The sequence below is a fragment of the Plecotus auritus genome, assembly GCF_963455305.1.
Source record: "Plecotus auritus genome assembly, chromosome: 1".
In the NCBI taxonomy this organism is placed as follows: domain Eukaryota; kingdom Metazoa; phylum Chordata; class Mammalia; order Chiroptera; family Vespertilionidae; genus Plecotus; species Plecotus auritus.
The window spans coordinates 217,122,259-217,141,414 of NC_137770.1; the positions used below are offsets into that span (position 1 = coordinate 217,122,259).

At 34.1% G+C, this 19,156-nt stretch overlaps 1 protein-coding gene across 3 annotated transcripts in view; it reads right to left on the minus strand.

Annotated features, from left to right (window-relative positions):
- SLAIN2 (SLAIN motif family member 2) overlaps nt 1–19,156 on the minus strand; it is a 62,384-nt gene that overhangs the window by 11,533 nt on the left and 31,695 nt on the right. The window contains exons 5-7 of one of the 3 annotated variants that reach the window (XM_080678651.1): nt 16,565–16,924; nt 15,719–15,856; nt 6,251–6,328 (exon numbers count right to left, since the gene is read on the minus strand). In XM_080678651.1, the coding sequence (XP_080534777.1) occupies nt 6,251–6,328; nt 15,719–15,856; nt 16,565–16,924 (576 nt within the window). The remainder of the gene's footprint in view (nt 1–6,250; nt 6,329–15,718; nt 15,857–16,564; nt 16,925–19,156) is intronic. The other 2 variants (XM_080678653.1, XM_080678652.1) reach the window with 2 other exon arrangements.

Here is a 19,156-nt window from a genome sequence, read left to right on the forward strand (position 1 = left end):
GAGTAGAGAACCTAGGCTTCTATTACCACCCACCAGTAATCCAATAAATTCCTGAGTTATAACAGAAAAAGACATATAAAAATAAGATCCAGAATATCATAATACAAAAGTGTCCAGATTATAGTAACAAACAACTCATCATACTAAGAACCAGGAAGATCTGAAACAGAATAAAAAAAGATAATCAATACATAGTAACACCATGATGACAGACATTAGAATTATCTGACAAAGATTTTAAAATAGTCATCATAAAACTGCTTAAATGACTAATTCCGAACACTTGAAACAAAAATAGAAAGTCTCAGCAAAAAATAGATGTAAAAAAGAATGAAAATTTTAAAATGGAAAAATATATTTTAAAAATAAATAAAAACTCAATGCATGGGCTCAACAGCAAAATGGAGAGGAAAGAGGAAAGAATCAGTGAACTGGAAGATAGAACAAAAGAAATTACCCAATCTGAACAACACCAAGAAAATGAACTGTAAAACAACAACAAAAACAGAGCTTCCTTCAGGGACACATGGGACTATAACAAAACACTTAACATTTGCATATCCTCAGAGGACTGGAAGGAAAAGAGAAAAAGAGGACAAAAAGTATGATGAAAAATGACAAAATTTCCCACATGTGGCAAAGGACATAAACCCATAGATGAAAGAAGCTTAGAAAACACCAAAAAAAAAAGAGTCCAAAGAAATCCACGCCAAAGCACATCATAACCAAACTTCTGAAACTAAAGACAAGAAGTTAGAGGGAGAAATAGTATCTAATTTATAGGGGGAAAAGGATTCTAACCAGATGGAATTCTCATCATACCACATAGAGGAGAGAAGAAATTGGAACAATATTTTTTAAGAGCTGAAAGAAATGTCAACCTGGAATTCTAGATCCAGAGAAAACATAAGAATTAAGGAAAAATCAAGTCATCCTCAGACAAAAGAGAATCAAGGGAATTTGTGGCCAGCAGACGTACCCCAAAAGAATGGCTAAAGAAGTTATCTAAACAGAAATGAAATGATTAAAAGGAACCTTGGGAATATATGAAAAGGAAGAAAGAACAGGGTAAAAAAAAATAATGGCAAACACAACAGGATTTTTTCTCTCCTTGAGTTTTCATATATAAAGAGAGAAAAAACAAATAATGAGTATCAGTAATGAAATAGGATATCACTGTAGATGCTAAAGACATCAGAAGGATCATAAGGGAGTATTATGAACATTCCTACAGACATCAATTTGACAACTTAGATGAAATGGACCAATTCATCAAAACGCACAACTACAACTCAATTGATATGTAATAGGTAAGTTGAATGGCCAAATAATTACTAAGGGAATTGATTTTGTAATTCAAAAACCCTCCAAAAAAGAATCTTCAGGCCTAGGTGGTTTTACTGGGAAATTCTGTCAAATGTTCAAAGAAGAATTAACACAATTCTACACATTCTCTACAGGAAATAGGAGGAAACACATTTCAGTTCATTTTATAAAGACAGTATACCCTGATATCAAACCCATAAAAACACAGTATCAAAAGAGAAAACTACAGACCAATATCCCTCATGGATATAGACATAAAACTTAACAAACTATCAACATATAGAACTAAATGACATATAAAAATAATATATCATGATTGACTGAGGTTTATGCAAGGATGCAAAGCTGGTTTAATATTTGAAAAATCAATATAATTTAACACAAAACAGGCTAAAGAAAAATCACATGATCAAATCTATTTATGTAAAAAAATGCATCTGACAATATTCAATAATTCATGATTAAAAAATCTCAAAAAAACAGGAATGGGGAAACTACAATTTGATAGAGTATCTACAAAAAATCTACAGGTAACATTATCCTTAATGATGAAAGACTGAATGATTACCCTCTAAGATTCAGAACAAGACAATGACGCATGCTCTCACCATTTATTCAACATACTACTGGAAGTTCTAGATAACAAGCAAGAAAAGGAAATAAAAGGCATATAGATTTGAAAGGAAGAAACTGTCTTCACTATTATTTACATAGAAAATCCCAAAGAATCTACAAAAAAAAATTCTAGAAATATTCAGTTCAATAAAGTCACAGGATGGAAGATTAACATGCAAAATTGACTGTATTTCTATATACCAGCAATAAATGTTCAGAAATCAAAATAAAAAATGTAATACCATTTGCATTGTTCCCTCAAAAGAGAAAAGAAATATTCAGATGTAAGTTTAATAAAAACGAATCTTGGCAAATAGCATAGGTTAGGTGCAAAGATCAAATGAGTAATATGTGTGTAAATTGTGAGTAAATGTAAAATATTACACAAATTGTAAAACCTATCACATCCATGCCTTCCTTATCTAAGGAATAGGGTGCCTTTCAGCCTGCTGCAGCTGAGTTCTCTGAAAAGATATGCAACAGGGTCCCTCGGGCAGTCTCCTAGGCTGCTCTTATAAATTATCTAAAATATAGGGATTAACTAATAGGCTCTATTGCCCAAATTAATTATGACAGATTATAATTTCCACTATCAAGAACTATACTTCAGGCCATGGCTGGGTAGCTCAGTTGATTAGAGCATCATTCTGATATGCTAATAAGATTATGGGTTTGATCCCTGGTCAAGGCACTACAAGAACTAACCTATGAATGCATAAATAAGTGGATGAATAAATTGATGTTTCTCTCTCTCTCTCAAATCCATAAAAAAAGAATTACACTTGATTCAAGGCATAAAATAAAGTGTTATCTGCTCTGGGCAAGAATTAAAACTCTATTTATAAAACTGACATGTGACTAAGAATGCTAACCTTGGTGTCTAAATTAAGTCATCTCTAAAATGCAAGAGCGCGTGAAATGAGGATTTATATTTTTAAAATATTCATTTTTTTCTTTAAGAAGCATTTAATAAAAATCATAATAGGTTTGCTTTCTAATTAAGGTTTAGATAATTCAGCAGGCACTTAAAACAACTCTGAAAGGAGAAACTGAGTAAATAATATACTATTTTTACTTGATATTCATTAAATATAAAATGTTATATAAATATATCCTACATGTATCTAATATAAAAATTAGACATTCCAAGTGGTTGTCTTCACAATGTTTAACAAACTATAAATTATATTAAGTGTATAATTTTAAGAAATATGTAAACATTTAATAAATATATACAGTTTGCAATAAAAATATACACGTGAAACACAGGCCACTATGACTACTGGGGAAAATAACATTTATTAAAATACATGTACCTTTTGCCCTAACCGGTTTAGCTCAGTGGACAGAGCGTCGGCCTGTGGACTCAAGGGTCCCAGGTTCAATTCCGGTCAGGGGCATGTACCTTGGTTGCAGGCACATCCCCATTAGGGGGTGTGCAGGAGGCAGCTGACTGATGTTTCTCTCTCATCGATGTTTATAACTCTCTCTCCCTCTCCCTTCCTCTATGTAAAAAATGAATAAAATATATTAAAATAAAAATACATGTGCCTTTTACCCTGGCTGGTGTGGCTCAGTCGGCTGGGAACTGTCCCATGCACTGAAGGGCTGCTGGCTCAGCTCCCCGTCAGGGCACATGCCTAGGCTGTGGGCTTGATCTGAGGTAGGGAGCATGTAAGAGGCAGCTGATCCCTCTTACATCAATATTTCTTCCTCTCCCTTGCCCTCAATCAGGAATCAATTGAGCAAATAATCAGGGAAGTCAGGACTTGCACCCAGGTCTCCCTATTCCCAGATTGGTATTCTTTACTGGAAGAGAACCCTCCGCTCTTTCAGCTCCACGGGCCGGATAGAACAGAAGATTAGGTATGTAATTTGGGATAAAACAAACTATTAAATGTTATTCTAATTCTCTCTGTTGCTGAGAGACAGGATTCCCAGAGCAGGATAAAGGAGATAAAGGTATAAGTTAAAAAAGGTTAATTAATTACCCTTAAGTCCTTGAATCTGAACAGAAAGTACCAGCATGAACTTAGCACAGCTAAAAACGTAAATTACAGTTTTTAAATGCCATTTCCTACCAAAAAGCCAGGACTTTTTTGAGAAATGACTAAATCTAGGTCTATGGTGGCAAAAAATATACAACATCTCGAGCATATCTTATCATAACAGTTAGCAGAAGTTATCGAAAACTACTAGGATGAGTCAAAAAGGCTGGAAAGTCAACTTGAAGAAGCTTTCACCAAAGATGAAAAAATACTGAAAATGGACTGAAACATACAAAAAGTTTAAATCTGTATGTTCATAATGATACATATTTAAGAAAAATATTGGTCACCTTTGAAGAATGATAGTTTGTCAATGTTTTATTTTGTAAACTGGTAAATTAAGAGAAAGACTAGCATTTATTCTTAATTTCCTAATGAAACTATGCCATTTGATAACTAAAGAATAAGTATTTTGACAAATACTTATACAGTATTTTGACAAATAAAAAGAAGGAATGCTAGAATTGGAATGACCCAATTTTGTAATACAGTAGTCCCTGCCCCCTCTGTTGTTGTTGTTTTTGTTGTTGTTGTTGTTTTTTTGAGGCTTTGGTTACCTGCAGTTCTAAAATATTGAATGGCAAATCCCAGATATAAACAGTTCATAAATTTTAAGTTGCATGCCATTCTGGGTAGTATGATGAAATCTCACACTGTCCCAGCTCTGTCCTGCCTAGGCCATGAATTATCCCTTTGTCCAGTGTATCCATGGTGCACCCACTTGTTAGTGACTTAATAGTTTCAGTTATTAGATAAGTTATGAGAGATAGATAGATAGATAGATAGATAACTGGCCAGAGTATAAACAATCATTGGGTTTGGATCCAAGGAATACTCTCTAATTCAGCTTAAGCTAATTCAGTAATTAAGCTAACATTTTAAATCCTATCACATACCTGTGTCTGTTTTTCAATTGGTTCATAACTTATAGTGTAAAATTGTCATCTCCAAGCCACAATACCAACCAGAAAATCAGCGATTAAACAAAATGAAACAAAACATAGCAACAAAACCAAACACACACACACACACTCTTCTCTCCCTGAACTAAATCACCCAGACAGCTGGAGTGCCAGGAACCAAGAGACTGAGTCTTCCTGGGGATTCTTTTCTATAATGATCCCTAATAATGGTATTCTTCTCCATCAAAAGACCATAATCTACCCAGTCTAATTTCTGAGAGTGATACCAAAAGATGATCAACTTCTGATATCCAAAACACAAATATTCACACCTCTTAATTTTCTATATGAATATTCTCTTTCCTTCAAATTCTATTAAAAACTATTTTTGAAAATTATACTTAATCCACCAAATCCCTGCTAAAACCTTTGCATCAATGAACTTGCTAAAACATCGATTTCAGTACTTTTGTAACTGTATTAACAAAATCCTTTTTTCAACAAAGCAAATCTCAAACCTCCTCTTTAGTGCTTTTTATCCACCTTATATGATTTTGTTCTTTATTGAGTTCTGAAGCAATCAGGAAATCTACATATCCTGGATAGAAGAAATATTTTTCCTCACTGCTAATATTTTTTCTGTCCCATTTCCTCTGAGGTTTCTATTCATTCTTATTACTGCTGGTATAGCTGACCCCATGCTCTTTCTCCTAACTCTGTTTCTTTCTAGCTGCCCATACATCCAATCTCTTGGAACCAATGATAGTTTGGTGTCCAACCTTCATATATTTCTTCAACTCTCAGGTTTTGAGAATATGGAGCTACCACTCCATAAATATTCCAAACATTATCAGTTAATCACAACAATGTCAACTTAACTTATAATGTGAAAGCATTCCCATTTCATCCTACAGAAAGTCAGAAGAAAAAAATGAAAGTCAGAAGAAAAAACATTACATACAGAATGTATGTCATTTAGCTCATTTTAAAGCATTTATTAGTTCATCTAATATTAAGTTAAAACAATGACCTACAGTTTTAGGTTAGTAAGGAAAAGATCAATTCTCTAATATTAAATGCTATGTACCACTTATTCCTTTCAGAATGGCATCCCGCCCAGCCAGTGAAGCTCAGTGGTTGAGTATCAACCTGTGAACCAGAACAGCATCGCAATATATACCTCTGTAGAAAACGAGTTTATCCAAGGAACAGAGAATGAATTAACATCATTTTATGATTATTATTAAAAAACTAAAATGTGGCCTACAGACATCAATGACTCAGTATGCCAAAAGGTATAAGATTTAACTAACCTGACCATTTCCTGAAATTTAAAACTTAGTAAGAGGCTGTAGTTACCTCTTTTTGTAGATGAAGTTTGAAGCAACTGTTTGGCTTTGAGGGAAGTACGAGGCAAATTTTTCAGCCTTTGCGAAGCTGTTGAAAAATAAGGAACTGTAATATTTGCCTGGAAGAACAAGATAAAGGCTATAGCTTCTGTAAACTTGAATATTTTAATACAAACTTGAAAATTTATCAAGAAACAGAAACCATAAGGTGAAAATATGTTAGAATCCTAGAAGCAAAGAAACTGTAAAGTGATGCTTAGCGAATTAAATTGGAAAGAGACAGGGATGAAAATCTTAGTACAAAGTACATATTTTCAGAAATAGTTTCTTATAGATGAGAAAAATCTATGATAGGTAAACTGATCAAAATATCAAAGAGAAATCAAACCACCAGCAAACATGCTACAGATGCAAAGAATAGAAAGCTAATTAAGTAAAAGTGATGAACACAAGCACACAGTAGAGAATAAAATAAATGTAGTACTTGTTCAAGGCAAAAAAAGCAGACTTTGGCAAAGCAGTTCTTGTTAGATAAATTGCCCTAACATGAAACAGTCATTCTCATACTCAAAAAGGAAAAGAAAACTCAGAACCAGGCAGGTCCTCAAGGGAGTCACAATCTAATGCTTTTCATATGTTCAACATCATCTTGTAGAATACAACTAATTTGTACTTTAGACTTTGTGTAGCAAAATATCTGGGCTGTGCACATATGCATATGGGGTGGGAAGGGTGTATGCGTGTGTGTGACAATTGAGGGGTTTGGAGGAGAGTCGGAGCATCTGCTTTTTAAAGTGATCAATGAGGAGTTCTAAGCTTTCTTCAAAACTTTGAATCTATTAATTGCAATAAAACTCTCAAAATTGGCATGAGCTGATGAGTCCCACACCTACCAGTGCAAGCACCTATTTAAGTGGCTTCAATCAACATGAAGTCAGACTTGAGATATCTCTAAGATCTGTATCTATTATCTATCTATCATCCATCTATCTATCTATCTATCTATCTATCTATCTATCTATCTATCTATCTATCTATAGATATAGACAGATAGAAATCAATCTATCTATCTATCTATCTATCTATCTATCTATCTATCTATCTATCTAAATATAGATATAGACAGATAGAAATCTGGCCAGAGTATAAACAATCATTGGGTTGAGAAAGGGAAACTTGATATACCATCAAAGAGAATTAAGAATTTCTCTTTCACTCTATTGTTTAACCCTATTAATGCTTTCTGATAGTAAACATTTTTAAAAAGTAACAAACGTATTTGATTTCACATTTTATAGCACTCCACATTATTGTAGCTAAGTAGTATTGTATGCTAACTTAAATATTACCAGGCAGACTAGCAAAAAATTCTCCAGCCCTAGCCCTGGCTGGTGTGGCTCAGTTGGTTAGAGCAGTGGTCGGCAAACTCATTAGTCAACAGAGCGGCAAACAGTTTGCCGACCACTGCCCTAAGATGACATTTGTGCAAAGATCTGAAGGAAGAGAGGAAGTGAGCCTGGAGAAAGCATTCTAGACAAAAGGAAAAGCAATGGTAAAGGACCTGAGAGGTAGGAGTGCCCCTAGTATGTTGGAAGAATAGGAATTAGGCCACTGTGACTGCAGTGGAATAAATGAGGACAAAAGGTAACCAACTAAATGTATGCTGGCAATCCACTATGTCTATTAACCATTACATTTTTATATGAGGGGATAATATCAAATATCATCTTTAATCAACTGTTTTAGAAAGGTTCTCTTTAAATAACTATGATGATTCCAACAGATCTTATTTATCCCTCAGGTTTCTGGGGTGATGTCACAATGGCATCTATACACAAGTGGAAACTGTCCGATGGTAATTTGAAGAATCAGACTGCAAATAGATTCAGGCAATATACTCTAAATTTGCCTAATAAAGACAGAATGAAATGAACAATTTTCATAGGATACCACATAGTCACATGTTATACAAATAAGAACAAAAATTAAATTTTAATCTGAATTATCAATCTGAAATTTGATCAATTTTACAAATACAAAATCATTTTTAAATGACAAAATGTAATAGTTAAACTGAAAGTCTCCCAATCTTCCGAATAAAATTTAGTGTTAGTTGCTTTAAAATATTTATGGTTTCCCTGGTTCCTCTTTCAATCCTCCTATATAATAAAAGACTAATAGGCTAAGTGTCTGACGGTTCGACCAGTTGCTATGACGCACACTGACCACCAGGGGGCAGATGCTCTGACTGGTAGGTTAGCTTGCTGTTGGGGTCCGGCAGATCGGGACTGGGCAAGATGGGCCAGACACGCCCTGGAGCCCTCCCACGGTCTCTCCCAGGCCCTGATCATGCACTGGTGGGGTCCCTTGGCCTGACCTGCGCCCTCTCGCAATCCGGGACCCCTCGGGGGATGTCGGAGAGCCAGTTTCGGCTCGATCCCCACAGGATTATTTATATAATTTCAAATTAGCAAGACCTGACGGTGAGAAGAAAAGATAGTACATTATTCTCTCATGTTAGGCTAATGTTTTCCTCTACACACCAACTCTGAAAACCTCTGTATTTCAGTTAAAAATATAACACCATTTTCCAAGTCATTCTAGCTCACAGTTTTCTTTAAATTCCATTACTCATCCCTGTAGTTCTATAGATCTATCCCTTCCTTTACATTCCCACTGTTTCTTAAATACCCAATTCAGACCGTCTTCACCCTATTTTTAGACAACAGTCTCTCTTGGTCTTCCTATAGCCAAACCTTTCACTTTTTCATGTACATCAAGGGAAGGGTGGTAAAAATGCCACCCCTCCACCACACTACCCCCAAGTGCAGGCAATAAGTAGTATGCTGTCTATTAGAAAATTCAGAAACAAAAATAAAACTAGCTTTTTTTTTCTTAAATCATCATGTCCCAGCAATAATAATGTCAATGATAAAATGCTCCTCTCTGAAGAAAATAATTTGGTGGCCTTAGTTAGAAACAATGGCTGCAAGGTATGCTTGAGTTTTGTGTGTGTTATTTTACTAATCCTCATCTAAGGATATTTTTTTCCATTGATTTTTTTTTTTTTAGAGAGAGTTGAAGGGAAGGGAGAGAGAGAGAAACATCAATGTGAGAGACACACATTGATTGGTTGCTTCCCACAGGTGCCCTATCTGGGACCTGGGCCAGGAATTGAACTTGCAACCAAGGTACATGCCCTTGACTGGAATTGAACCCGAGACTCTTCAGTCCAGAGGGCTGATGCTCTAACCACTGAGAAAAACAGGCCAGAGTGACACTTGAGTTTTAATTACATATATATAGCTTGAAATTAGCACATTTGAATAATTATCCTTTAATAAACAATACATTTCATATAAAAGGTACTTAGGAGAACTCCCAGTTATAAAGTCTCCCCTGGAACAGGTGGGCTCAGCTACACATTTCTTTCAAGAGTAAGCTCATAGCAATTTGAAATCATGCTCACTTCAGCAGAGTATGTGCCCAACCCCTGTGGTACAATAATATATTCCTATATTTAAACAGATTAGAAATAAACAATAATGGTACAGCGATTATAAAATCAATGAAACAGAATGTTAGTCCAATTCTATCATTATATGTGACTTCAAGTATGTATTTAATTTTTCAAACTGTGAAGACATTTAAAAATCACTGCACTTAATTTCCAAAGGAACAAAGACATAAACAGTATGGCAATTTCTGAATTTAGTGTAAAATGGGATTTTTATGAATCTCTGCCAAACTTATCTTTACGTTGAATATTTTCCCTATTTGTATGGCAGTTAAACAAAAAACAATCTCAAAACCCAAACCTTTTAGAATTAAAAATTGAAGACTGTTCTTCAATCAATATGAGTGAAGATAATTAGATAAATCTGGGTATAGTGTGCATTGAGCCTAAATAAAAAAAAGATAAATTCTAAAGAAATTATTGACAAATTTTAGAAGTTAAGCTGAAATATTCATTACTGTGCTCAATCAATATGTAAAAATATTTTTTCCTAAAAAATATGTATGCTTATTTTATTATTTTTACTGATAGTTATAAAATAGAAAGTTCAATAAAAGAATATTTCATTGTCTGCATTTTTCCCTAGCCTTTATTATTATTTAAAATGTTTCTATTGATTTGAGAGAGAGGAATGGGGGGGGGGGAGAGAAGGGGGAAAAGAGAGAGTGAGAGAAACATCGATCAACTGCCTACCCTCCTCTACACACCCTGACTGGGGACCAAACCTGAAACCTGGGCATGTGCCCTGATCGGAAATCAACCAGCGACCTTTAAGTGTACTGGAGGATACTCAACCAACTGAGCAACACCGACTAGGGCCCTAGCCTTTTTTATTACAACTCATCCCACTTAATTATTTAACATAATTTTGCCATATAGGGGGATTATTAAAATAATCTTCTCCAGATGCCAAATACTAAGTAAGCATAAGCCACTACAAATGAATGTTAATTACTGCTAAGTAAAATGACTCTTGTCCCCAACACCCCAAGACATTTTGTTTGCTTACAGATTTCTTATTCAGAGTCATCCTTCAATCATCTCTCCCTCTCCTCCAATCTTCTCAGTGTTACCAAGTCATATATCATCTATTTCATTTTAAAAAATTCATCCAGATCTTATCACTGCCTGCACCACTGCCTTTGCTCAGATCATTTGTTTTTGCCCAGATGATGCAATAGTCTTCTAAGGTCTCTCAACTTTAATTCATTCTCTACATTGCTACCAAATTGAATTTTCTAAGAATTAACCTTGATTAAAAGCTTATCACGGTTCCACACGCTTACAGGATAAAATTAAACTTCTTAATATGAAATTTAAAAACTCCCCAGAATATGTCCCCTACCTAGATCCCATCCTTAGGACTTCACTACTGATCTCACTGTTGGGAAAACTGCGCCTCCTTTCTTGATGTGGCAACACATAAAATCCTCTTAAGCTGGCTGAGATTATCTTTCAAAATCTTTCTTGTAAACCTCTTCACACTGCTGAGATTAATGCCCTGTTCCCACAGAAGTTCCTGCCTATCACTCCCTACTATTGAAGGGCTCGGCTGTCTCATTCACACCTATATTCCAAGTGCTTGGAATATAATACACACCCAAAATAAATATCTGTTGAATAATTAAGAAACACATAAGTGACTGACAACTGTATAAACTAACCATTTAAGATCCTCTACAACTAAGGTCTAATCCATTGGTTCTCAAACCTGAATATGCCCCAGAATCAGCTTACAGATACTTCTAAAAAAATAGAGATTCTTGTCCCCATCCCAGGTGTATTCAAAGTTTCCAGAAGCAAGGGCCAGAAAAACTACATTTATAAAATCGCTGCAAGATTAGACAACTGACCCAACATCACTGCACTACTTATGCTTAAATGTTCCACAAATATTTCATTCATTGTTTTAATAACCCATTCCACAAATTTATAATGGCATTTATTTCAATTTATGCTTTATAATTACTTAAAATTCAAATGTAACTTTCTAGTGTTTTGGTTCCAAGTAAAATCTGGATGAAAATTCCTTCCCCATGGACCTCTGGCTATGGGTAAAGGTGCCTGACAATTGGCCCTATGTACTTTTTCTCTGGTGGTACACTCTGTACACTATACAAAAATATTCTTTGACTAAATGTAAGCCATGGATAAGTATTACACTGAATGATTTTCTGGCAATTTACAAAGAATCATGCTCCAATAAAGTCACCCAAGAATATTTCCAAGATGCCTACTCATTTGCAGTCAGGTCAGCATGGTGTAATCCAAACAATGACTGGGAGGAAATCAGGAGACTCAGAGAAGAGGGAGTAATTTGGCTTGGTTTTGCCACTGTCCTAGTTATATGATGTTGTACATATAATTTATATGGATCTCTGCTCTCTCTCTATAAAAATAATGTGGTGTTATTAGGTTCAAATGAGATAATACATGTGAAAGTAAACATTTTAAAATACTAACCAAAGTTCGAAGTTTGAGTATTACTTTTTTTAAACCAACAGATTGTCTTGGATTTTTCTCCCTTCTCTTTCCCTTATTTCTGAACAAATAATTCCTGTATTTTTCTAAAAACTAAGCTTTTTACTAAACTCATGCTCTAATAGTCTTAGAAAGCACTAGTCTTTTGAAAAACTCTGACAAACATTCCTTCCTTTAGCTGGAGAAACTAAGAAAATGACATGTAACCCTGATTTCTGCAATGCTCTGGTTTTCTTAAACTTTTTAAGTTATTCACATTTTCCAAATACATAAGTAAAGATTAGTAATAGCCATAAAAATGAAAATATATAAGAACTCTCATAATATTCATATTTGAATGCCAGCACCCACAATAATGCAGCCACAGCAAATAAGCATATAAAAATAGTGATTGGCAGAGTAACAAGGCAAAAGAAGTGGTCCCTTAGGTGGAAATAATAGCAACCTTGCAAAGTTAGGTTCATGCAGATCAGCAAGTCAGAACCAAAGCTTTATCACTTAAGAGCTGGAAAACAAATACTTAAAAGAAAACAAAATGCAACATTCTTTATACTAACTATACAAAAAATAAAAAATACTAATTCATGAATAAAGTGTATAAAACTTGCTATTATATTTATACATAATGATATACCAAAATAAAAAGGCTATTAGGAAAACAGTATGTAACATACACACTAATAAAAATACTTACATATATAAAGTTTTATGGATCAAAGATATATGTAAAATTTTAAGAAATATAGATAACATATTTTGCTTGATAATATATTAATTTTAAATATGAAGCTTTAAATATTTTTATAAAATAAACTTTAATGTTTAAATATGCAAATATTCTGGATTTACTACTTTGCAAATACATTTTTGTGAACAGTGCTATTCTACACTAAAATGTTTGTGACATTTCAATTACAAAGAAGCTTCACTACAGCTACAAATATAAAAATAAACAAGTATATGAATTTTAAAAAAAGGATGGTACCCTCTTTCTCTTCTGCCTGTAAATTATTCAAATATTAAAACACACCATTATGAAACTACATACATATTTAAACACTTAAAAGTAAATTAGTGATTAGATTCTCTTTATGCATCCCCATATTTTTTCCTTAATGATCAACTTTTGGGGAAGAAAATTTAAAACTAATTCACCTACAGAAAAAAATTCTAGGGAAATCAGCAGGTGATTATCAGTGGTAATTCTATCACTAGAGATGGCGAGTAATTATCATAAAGTTTAAGACATGGTTAATATATTTTTCTATTATTAACATTTTTATCCTAGTTATCAATCGTTCCTTTATTCTTCTATTTTTGTGAAGAACTATTTTTCATTTCCATATACCTTTGAGCTGCTAGAGTAGTTCAAATAAGGAGCATGTATGAGGGCATAAGGGAACAACCCTGAGTAACGAGTTGGTACTGACAATGGAATAAGGTAAAGAGAATACAGATATAGCTGTTTTTACCACAGAGCTGAAAAGCTGTTTGGAGATATGCTGTGTCAAGTTTTAAGAAACTCAAAACTTAACAATTCAAACAAAGTCTAAAAGCAACTTTGAAAGTCAACTACACACGATGTTTTGGATTATCTGTGCATAGGGTGTAAAAGTGTAGCTTACAATGTACATGTGTTTTATTACTTAACCTTCTTAATGGTATAAAATTTTATTTTCTGTTGTATTAACACTGTGATTGCTTTTTGTTTCAGGCAAGTATGCCAAGAGGTGAAAAACCCAGAAACAGGATTTCTCAAGTGTCAAATTAACTTAATTTGCAAGTTTAGAGGCACAAAACCTATCACCATTGTAGGGATAAAAGAGCTTAAACTGTATCTTTACTTTCATTTTTAAAGTTTTTGTGAATCCCTATTTCCTTTATCATTTCATATGAGTGTCATAATGACAATCTTTATCAGAAGACCTAGAATACTAAGTTTAAAATTTAATTTGGTAAAAAAAAAAACACACGTTTTTGTATATAACCAGCCAAATCAATGAAGTATACAAATTTCTGGGTAACAATTTTCCATAGTGCCTTTCATTTTAGAGTTTATCTTAGAAAAAACCAGAAATATTATTTCTGAAAAATGTTTATGTCTTAGTACTAAACTATGGATGTGACAACTCTTTAGGTGGACTTAAGCCCTTGAATAGGATCAACATGCCACCTGTAAGTTTAAGATCACAGATAAATTACTTAAGCATTCAAAGCTTCAACTTTCTAATTTGTAAAATGTGTTCATAGTTGTACCCAATTCATAGAACTGGTCTGAGGGTTAAATAGGATTTTTCATGTACAGTACAGTATGAGAATTTCTGTAATATAAATAATATCAGATGCAACTGGTAAATAAGAGAAAATTTATCAATATTTTCACAAAAGTCATTTGGGTTCAATGTATTTTTTCCTGGTCTGTTATTTTTGAACCACCAAGTAATAGCAGCTTAACACAAAGTACACAAAGTTAGCTAACCACAACAGAACCAAGGAGGAACTAAAAAAGTATTGAATGCTTTCTAAGCTGTATTACTCAATAAACAAGTAATAAATGAATAGAGTGAATAGCCTCATGCTTGTATCTTCTTCCTCACAGCTGTGAGGAAATTAAGAAACACATCACAGTGACCGCTGACAATAATATGCTACAAAAGAACTGAATGAGTCAAACTACAGCACTGATGTGAGCTGTGGGATACAAGGCATAAATATTGAGTATTTCTAAGATTGTAGAAATAACTGTGATAGTTTGTTTAAAATGGGCTTGACTACTATCTTAGTTACAAACAATGCTTTTTGGAAAGGGTTTCGATCTTTTTTAATCCCCTGTACAGTGAAGTACACAATGCCCCTCTGCTCCCACATCACTTCTTGGCTCAGCTGGCCCCTCTTTCTTACATGTTCTTTCTGAATGATGCTCTTTGATCTTTGTTTCTGTTGCATATGTCTCCTCAATTCAACAGTCTCAACCCTTCCATTCCATTAAGTCACCTTTAACTTTTTTATTCTATTATTTGTTCTATTTGTTCTATTCTATTTGTTCTATTATTTGTTGGAGTTCTTTATTCATTAAAAATTCAAATGGCTTTAATTGTGCTAGTATTTTTATAGGATCACTGTTTTTATTAATGCTCCAGTAAGAAAGCTGGTTGGGTTTTAAGTGATCTGTCCCAGGACTAATGTCCCCCCAAATCCTGTCATTTTAATGTGTAGTATTGTAGAATGTGAGGTTTTAAGAAATATATATGTATATTAATATATTAAATAGCTAGCCTTTGCTTATTTTAAAATCTGGAGAGACCAGTGTTTCAGATAGATATAAGTACTGATATAATTGGGTATCTTACAGGGACAACTTTTAAATTTTAATATAACTATGGTTATCTTGTAACAAGTAATAGTTTACTACATTTTACTAAATAGTTTAGTACAGCGACTCAGCACAAAATTAACATCTATAACATGAGAGGTACTTACTGGCTGAAGCCTGAGGTTGCATGCGAGGTATTCCTCCATTTGGCACTTGAAAATTTGAGTCACTTCTGCTGCTTTTCACTGAGTCAACTTGTGTATTAGATGTTCGGGACAGGTTTGGAAGACTGCGTCTTAGTTTTTCTATGACAACATAATTTAATTAAAAATAAAAACCAGTTTTTCAGATGGAAAAAAGAAAATATTAATCAGCATTCAAAAATCCAACTTAAGTATTTTATATATTTTAGAAGAGCTAACAGGAAGTACACATCTTATAGCAATACACAACTCAACCCAGATTATATAAATGAATAAAATAAGAACTTTAAAAAGAACTATAGACCTGGCCAGTTGCTCAGTAGAATGTCAGCCCAAGACCTAAGGGTTGGGGTTCAATTCCCGGTCAAGGGCATGTACCTTGGTTGCAGGTCCCCAGCCCTGGTAGGGGCACATGCGGGAGGCAACCAGTCGATGTATCCCTCTCACATCATTGTTTCTCTCTCCCTTCCACTCTCTCTAGAAATAAATGAAAAAAATAACCTTGGATGAGGATTTAAAAAAATAATGAAGATAAAATAAAAAGAATAAAGATAAAATAAAAATAACTGTAAATTATTCATTTAAATAAAAATCTATATACAGATCACTTCGTGAGTAGAGCAAAGCAAAGCTAACACAATCAAGTAAAATTAAACTCACTTTCTCCTTTACTTTTGTATTGATTCACTATTAATAAAATGGTAAACTAAATTCTTGATCTACTTATCTGAAATACAAAACCCTGGTAAAAATTGTCTTTCATACTGAAATATGAAGGAAAATTTTTTTTTCCAGAAACATTTTGATTACCTTCATTTTTCACATTACTTGTCTGTAAATCTGTGGGATGGCCTTGAAGTGAAAGGCGAGGTTGTTGTAAGCGGCTAATCATAGGCTGTGGGGACACTCTACTATATTCTATTCCCCGAGCAGGAGATCGTGAACGAGGTGAATTTCTGGGTGACTGCTTAGGTGATGGTCGAGGTGAATTGCGTGGTGATGGGGAAAACCTGTTAACAGCAGGGTATACTGCATGATGCATACTGTCATCTTCATCATCTAAACTCTGTGCATCAAGTTCCTGATCACTAAAAGTACCCCGTCTTGTAGAATTGCAAGATGAACCAGAACTGCGCCGAGATGTGGTGGCTGCATATTCTTGCCGGAGACCTGACGATAATGAATGTGTAATTTTATTTCTTTAATTATATTTTTAAACATTCAAATATTTTTAAGGTTTAAAAGCAAAAGATTATCACTGAGAAATTCAAACAGGGTATACAGTGTAAAGGAAAACTCTCGATTCCAATCAAGGACACATGCCCGGGGTTGTGGGCTCCATCCCCAGTAGGGGGCATGTGGGAAGCAGCCAATCAATGATTCTCTCTCATCATTGATGTTTCCCCCGCCCCCCCCCCACCTCTCCCTCTCCTCCTCTGAAATCAATAAAAATAAAAAATAAAGAAGAGGATGAACGAAACTTCTATCCCACCCTGAGGAATTTAGACATAAATGAAATTTCAACTGCTTCATAACCCAAGAGACTTCAGTAAAACAAACTTAAATTCTAAGCCATTGAGTAAAAATTTTTAAAGGAGTCCCCTATGTATCTTGATACCTCCAAAAACACCCAAACAAACTTAAAAGCCCTTCAAGTAGTATAAAAACTTTTAGAATAAAAACAATTGTTGCTACATATTAAATGAGAACAATTGTAATTTTAAAAAAAAGAATTTAGATATTTTGAGCAAGTCCTGCTAACTATTAGCAGTCTAATCTAAAAGATGTTAGAGTAGTATTCAAACTTTTAAGTTATATATTCATACAGTAGTCCCTTCTTATCCAGTTTCACTTACCCACAGTCAACCATGTCTGAAATATTAAATGGAAAATTTCACAAATAAACAATTCAAAAGTTTTAAATTGCATGCAGTTCGGAGTAGCGTGATTAAATCTCATACTGTCCCACCCCAGTCCTGCCTGGGGTGTGAATCATTATCCCTCTGTCCAGTGTATATGCTGTATATACAGTGCAATAATATGCTTTGAGAGACCACATACATATAATTTTTATTACAGTATACTGATATAATTGTTCTTTTTTATTAGTTATTGTTGTAGAGTCTACTTACTGTGCCTAATTTATAAATTAAACTTTATCATAGGTATGTACGCATAGGAAAAAAACAGCATATATACAGTATCAGGTATCCACTGGGGGGTCTTGGAAAGTATCCCCAACTAAAAAGGGGTACTACTACACAAAGAAAGTGCTATCAATATGGTCCTCTAAAATGGTGAGTGAGAAGCACACCAGGGTATCTATAAAACTACGGACTCCCAGAGCCCACCTGTCCCTTCAGTCAGGTTTGGGGACCACTACAGTAACCAACAAGTTACTTAGTGTCTTATAATGGCAAACATGGCACTAAAGTTACCTAACATTAGACAACAGACCAGTGAAAAGAACTCTGTTTTAAAAAAGAAAAACCCAGATCTCACCGCAGGCTCTCCACTAACAAGGGGAACCTACCTAAGGAGGCCCCAATCACTATGGGATTGTGCGTCTCTCATACTAAAAATGAGGGGGCTTAACTAGGCAACAGTCCAAATCTGTAATTCTACACTTCTACTGCCAAAAACCTGGAGAAACAATGTTGTAAAAAGGAAAATTATTCTCTTAAGAAAAAACACTGGTGTTTTCAAGGAAGAATCATACACATTTTTAGTATCTTTTTTTTTTAATTCACCAGGAAAATAAATATTTGTGCATCTAGACAGCTTAGAAAGGATTATTAAAGTAAGGCTAAAATTTCTATTATTTGTTACCAAAGCACAATATGAAAACTACAGCAAATAGTTGGCTGTTTCTAACAAAATACTGGGGTCAAAAAAGTCAGGGTTCAAAGAAGAATTGGTGAGCTTACTCTAAGTTACAGTTAGGCAGCATTTTTTATTCTCCTTTTCACATCCATTATGATAACTAGCCCCTCACTAGCTGATAATACCATAGTCTCAGTTGAGGTGCTATACAAAATTACAGAAGAGAGTACCATGCTATTCGTTTCTAGGGCTGAAGATAAATAAAGCATCAAGTCTTTCTATCTTTCTAAGGGAAGTTGTGTGAAAATGGGAAATGAATCAGCAGAATAAGAACATTTCCTAATAAATGTTATAACTTGATAATACTACATATTTACATAAAAGAAAGTGGTCTAAGGAATTATAGCAATGCTCCATTACCCTCAGCCCACTGTCACTGTGCAATGTGTGTTCAAAGGATCTTTTTATTATAAAGGCTAAAGGGGTCACTTTAGAGATTGCTTATTTCACAGTTAAGTCCATGGCATCTGTAATAAAATGTATAGGGAAGAATAATATTATAACCACTATCTTACATTC